The sequence below is a fragment of the Chrysochloris asiatica genome, unplaced genomic scaffold (assembly GCF_000296735.1).
Source record: "Chrysochloris asiatica unplaced genomic scaffold, ChrAsi1.0 scaffold00038, whole genome shotgun sequence".
In the NCBI taxonomy this organism is placed as follows: Eukaryota; Metazoa; Chordata; class Mammalia; order Afrosoricida; family Chrysochloridae; genus Chrysochloris; species Chrysochloris asiatica.
In genome coordinates, this window is record NW_006408556.1 from 12,473,807 (window position 1) to 12,479,669 (window position 5,863).

The following is a 5,863-nucleotide window of genomic DNA, read 5'->3' on the forward strand; positions in this document are numbered from 1 at the left end:
GGGTTCAGATGGATGGCTCCTCCTACCCTACCCTCAAAGACTGAGGTCTCTTAGAAGTCCAGGGAATGTAGTCTGAGGTGGGGGAAGGGTGGTGGGGTTGCCTCAGCTTCAGTCTGGACCGAAGGGCCCCTTGACGTTGAGATGTACTTCCACAAGGGATCCCAGAAGCAGCCTCTGGGAAGTTAAGGTGCAGATTCTCCAGGAGCTGCGGAATTTGGTAGTAGTGGTTATGTTGTGGAATCTGGGTTGGGGGGCGGGGAGGTTGCGGGGTATCTCTTGCTGCCCTGAGTGGACCCAGCCCTGTCCGTCCAGCCTGGCGCTTCAGCCCCTCCCCCATGTCTCTCCTCCCCCTCCAGGTCCCGCTAGAGCGACATGATGGTGGAATCAGCCTCGGAGACAATCAGGTCGGCTCCGTCCGGTCAGAATGGCGTGGGCAGCCTCTCCGGGCAGGCCGATGGCGGCGGTGGCGGTGGTGGTGGAGCCGGAGCTGCCAGCACAGCCGGAGGCTGCGCGGGCAGGGACGCAGCCTCTGGAGCAGAAAGCAACGGCGAAATGAGCCCTGCAGAGTTGCTGCACTTCCAGCAACAACAGGTAGGAGCTGAGCCCCTCCCTGCATCTAGGGAGGGGGAGAGGGGCAGAGCAGGCCACATCCCACTGCAGCCTGGGCCAGCCATACAGCCTCACTTCAACATTCTGGAGAAGATCCAGCATCCAGGGGCCCATGTGTCAGCTCTCTTCGTATTTGGGTGGCCACCTTGATGCGGGGCAGTGCAGTTTTCTCAAGAGATACAACGGAGATTCAGGACCTGGGAACAGCCCCAGAAATGCTGACAAGAACTCACAGATGCTTAGGGCAGTCTTTTCCCCAGGGTTATCCACTTGAGGGTCTTCATCTTGGGGTGGGCACTTGTGCTTCCAAGGAACTCCCTGGCTGGTAAGTTACTGGGGTTGGGAGGCTGGCCCAGCTTGGGGTGGTGCTGATCACTGCACTCATCATTGGTGGCTAGCTTCACTTCATTTATGTGTTAACAAATATTCTACCTAGAAGTTCAAATCCACCAGCTGCTACCTGGGAGAAAGATGAGGATTTTTGCTCCCATAAAGATTTACAGCCTCAGAAACCCTATACAGGGTCACTATGAGCTGGAACCAACTCCACAGCACCCATCATCACCATCTCTGCCTGGGCCGCTGAGCCAAGCTGTGGAAACATTAAACTTTAAGGCCCACCCCATTTGCCAAGGAGTTCATTCTGATGCCAGCGTTCATTATAGGCCAGAATGGAGCTGCCCATATGATAGGGTTTCCAAGGCCGTGAGTCTTTGTGGAAGCTGACTGGCACATCTTTTTCCTGGGGATAGCTGGTGGGTTGGGACCACCAGCCTTTGAGTTAGCAGCTGAGAACTAGTGTGCCCTACCAGGGGTCAGCCCAGCTAGAAAAAGTCCTCTCTGGGACCCCTGGCTGCCTTCTACCTCAGAGTTCAGGAGTTCAGGACCAGTCTCTCTCGAGGATCTAGAGGCACTTGGGTGGGGAGCCTGGTTGGGTGATGACAGAGCAGGGGCCCCAGATCCCGGGCCCCACCCAGAGAAAAAAGGAAAATCATGCTTGACAAGTTCAGGAGAACCGGCCCAGCCAGCCTTGGCCTTGGGATTCTCTCTTATTTGAATCTGCTCCTCCAATCATGGCTGGTGGTACTGGCCCCTGGGGGCTCTACAGGGAATGCGGAAAAAGCAGGGTCTTGCTTGTGTTTCTTCACCCAGTATCCGCGCTTCTTTGTCTTGGATATAACCACAGTGGCCTCATGCCCCCCCTTCCCCACCCCCCCACCCCCGGCCCCGACTCCATGACACTGGCCTCTCCACAGCACATCTGATATGCCACTGCTTGTCCTGCTACCTCGCTATAACCCCTAAGGGGCCCTATCCAAGAAGCCAGAGGTCAGACTAGAGGTCAGACTAGAGGTCTGACCTGTCTGAAACCCCAAACCTCTGCACCACTAAAGCAAGAATTGCACACACACACAAAAAAAATCCAGCCAGCCCCTTATCAGAGCAGCTAGACCCTTACCAGGGTAGTTAGTTGGTCAAGAAGTCATGGGAGTCCCCAAGTCTGGGCCTTCTGGGTGTCTAAAGAACAGGGTTGTTAGGATCTGATGAGATTTTAAGTGTGGAATCCTGTAGACTGCTGGGCACAATGTAGATGTGAACAGAATTGAGAACTTTAAAAAAGAAATCACGTCCTCTTAGAAACAGTAGAGACTGGAGCAAAAGGTCCTTGGGAATTTATCAGCATCCCACAAGCCATCCTTAAGTAGGTTCTCTGGGAGGAAGATCAAGAGATCTGTGATGTCTGCTGGGACAAGAAAGTCAAAGGCAAAAGTCACATCCTTTATGAAAATAATAACAAAACACACCCCACCAGAAGTCTTCAAGTCCATTCATCTTGTAAGGTCAGCTCTTTTTCTCTTGTACCTCTGAACAGGCAACACCATGAGAAGTGCTAAATAGTATGAAAGGAGCCCTGGTGGCTCAGTGATTAAGCGTTGGACTGCAAATGGAAAGGCTGGTGATACAAACCCACCCAAGTCACTCCTAGGGCAGAAGACTTGGTGATCTGCTTCTGTAAAGATTATCATCTACAAAATCCTCTGGGGCAGTTCTCCTCTGTAACACAGGGTAGTAATAAGTCAGAACTGACTCAATGACATTGCACAACCGTTGCAGGGGAGAATACCAAAACTGAGGGGATTCTTTTAAAAACTGACTTAAAGAGTAGACACAGACATATCTGGAGAACTGGGGAGAAAGATTGTACTCATCCATTTTCTTCTTTGCACACCAGCCAGTCTCACCATCTATATTCCAAGTTCAGTTATTTTTGTTTGTTTTGGGGACTATCCCAAAGTCCTGGAAAATCCTATATCTGTTTCACAAAGAAACTGGGGTGGAGATTGGGAAGCAGGCAGAGAGCTGTTTTATCCATTTGGGCTCACTATGGGCGTAGCGCCCAGGGCCAAGGAAAATATTTGAGACTTAAAAAAAGGTTTTGTTGGCTCCAAACTATGAAAAGAACCCTGAAGAATTAAAATGACAAAACTTTAATTCAAATGAAACCATCTGTGGGCTACCCACTGGACCATCCAATGTACCAATGAGGCTTTGGGGGGCGGGGAACTTCAGGAGTAGCATTTCTGGTACTCCAGTGACAAATATTCCTGACCATCCATGAAAATAGAACAACTGTTGGAAAGAGCCTGGTCCCTCAAGTTTCTCTTCCCTCTTACCCCCAGCCACATCAGGAAGTGCCTTGCAGGAGAAACAAATCATCTGTTTGGGTCTTTGGGTCTTTTTTTCTTTCTTTCTCTCCACATACCATGCATGTGTTATTTAATCGCCTCCATCCCTGAGTTCTTGTTGGTGGTGGTGGTGGGTGCCATGGAGTCATTGTGACTCATTAACAACCTCATGTGACAGAATAGGATTTTCTTGGTTATAATCTTTATGGAAACAGGTCTTCACGTCTTTCTCCCGTAGAGCTGCTAGGTCAGTTTGAACCACCAACCTTTTGGTTAATAGCCAGTGCTTAGATGTTGTGCCACCAGGACTCCTTCCATCTCTGGGAGGCTGATATGATTACTTCTATTTCAGAGATGGGGAGATAGCCCAGAGGTAGGCACTGACTTGTCAGATGACACAGTGAGCTGGGACTTAGGTCTCTCTCAAAGCACCCTCTTTTTGCTCTTATCACACACATCCATGCAATCAATCCCCTGTGAGAGATGACCTTGAACATATTGTTGGTAAGTGCCGTTGAGTTGGTTCCAATGCATGGCGAACCTGTCTAGGGTTTCCAAGAAGCAGTTGGTGAGTTTGAACCACCAACCTTGTGGCTCAAGCTGACCTTGACCTTATCAAGTGATTATCCTACAATGCCACACCATTGTTGTTGTTGCTGTTGTTAAGTGCCATCAATTCTGACCCATAGCGACCCTGTATAGGGTTTCCAAGGAGCAGCTGGTGAGCTTGAACCACTGACCTTGCAGTTCAAATGGCTTTGCAGTCTGGCACATTAACCCACAGTGCCACACCAGGACGCCCCTTTGAATATAATAGCTGGTAAATAAATGTCTGTCCTTGAGTGAATGACGGTGCTCCATTCTCAGTCTAAAACGGTTCATTATGCAAACAAAAACCACTAGCTCTTAGTAGCCACTCTCACCCGATCAGTGAACTGGAGGGAAAGAGATTTGGGAATCAGTCTGCAGACAATTCACTGTTCTCCTTCTTGTGCCCTCCTTGGGTCTCCAACCCTTTCTCCCTTGTCTGTTCACCTGTTGGTCCCTGTCCCTCTGCTCTAGGTAAGCAAGCCCTGAAAATGTGTCCCTGGCCTTTGGGAGTAATGAGTTGACAAAAGAGAGAGAGAGAGAGAAACAGGGCGAGTCAGAAGTCAGGCCTGTGACAGGACTTTAGGCTGAAACAAACACTGCTGAAGAGGGCTTCCACGTCACTTTGGAACAAGAGCCGGCGCTTGTTTCCATGCAACGAAGCTTGTTTAAACAGAGGCTGGAGTGGGGGTGGGGGGTGATTTGACTTGGCTGCCATGCTGGCCTATCTAGAGAGAGGGTCCCAGGCTGGCTGCCTCATCTCAGCATTCAAGACCTCAGCCTCGGCTCCCTCCTCCTCCAGCTCTCTTCCCCCCCCCCTCAAGTTGGGGAGGGACAGGGCCACACCACCTCCACTCTCAGAGTATTTACCAAGCCTCACCTCCCATGGAGAATCTACCCTGAGAAGAATGTGCTGCTAGTGTGATGCAGGCCTTGGGGCCCTCATTCATCCAGCAAACATGCAGTGAAACTTGATTGGTGCTGGGCACTGCTGGCCAGCTGGAGGAGGTACCCCCAGCTTCTGTGAAAGAATACCCTGGGTCCAACAGACACACCAACTGCCCATCAATCCCCTTCCTTCACCAAGGCAAATCCCCTGCCCTGCTGCCCCCTCCCCCACATAGTTCCTCCTCTTTGATGCTTTTTTTTGAGGGCTGCTCTTGTGTATTATCCTAATCTGATTGTACCGAAAATGTTATCCTAAACATTTATGAAAATGTTCCCAGTATGGTATGGGGGTGGGGGCTTCTCTAGAGAACCTACAGACATCCTTTGTGTATGTGATTGGGGGTCATGAGGTCTGGGGGAAGTGGGTGACAGCTTTTAAGAAGTGAAGGTCCTGGGGAAGTCTTGGATGCTGGACTGGGCATTCTCGCTGAAGAGAGCTAGACTTGGGGCCAGGAGGACTGAGCCAGGCAGGGTGGGGGCGGGCTGAGCTGCTGGCAGCTACACTGAAAGGCATCCTGGGCCTCTGGATCGAGCACTTCCATTGTCCATGGGTTGCGGGGGTGACAGGTCAGCAAGGGTCATGGGAGGGTTGCCTAGCGTCTGGGAACTCCCACCACAGTTGCCATGGCAACTGGGGCCAAATCCCACCCTGTTCACATCCTGTGAGGAGATTCAAAGGGTTGGGGGGGCTCTGCACATTAATGGGCTTTTAACTTACCCCCTCCAAAGAAATGGGGGGAGGAGGAAAAGAAGAATGGAAGAGACTTTTCTTCCCTTTTCCTCCCCATCTGGCTCTCCTCTGACCAAGCTACTTACAGGGATAAGGTGGGAGGGGAAGATTTCAGAGGTGAATTAGCATCCCCCACCTACACACACACACACACACACACACATACACCAGTTGTCTTTTTAGGCCTAGGGCACATTTCTCTTTAGAAGTCTCACCCTCATGTCCCAGACTCTACTCTTTATCTGTGGTCCCAACACCTCTGGACTTTCCTTTTCCTTTTGGAAAGTGAGTCCCACTCCAG

General features: G+C 50.9%; 1 protein-coding gene across 2 annotated transcripts in view; it reads left to right on the top strand.

The window, feature by feature from the left end:
• The first annotated feature begins 372 nt into the window (after positions 1 to 372).
• The window catches only part of FOXP4 (forkhead box P4), a 38,842-nt gene continuing 33,351 nt past the window's right edge, over positions 373 to 5,863 (top strand). For both annotated transcript variants that reach the window (XM_006860443.1, XM_006860444.1), the window contains exon 1: positions 373 to 591. In XM_006860443.1, the coding sequence (XP_006860505.1) occupies positions 373 to 591 (219 nt within the window). The remainder of the gene's footprint in view (positions 592 to 5,863) is intronic.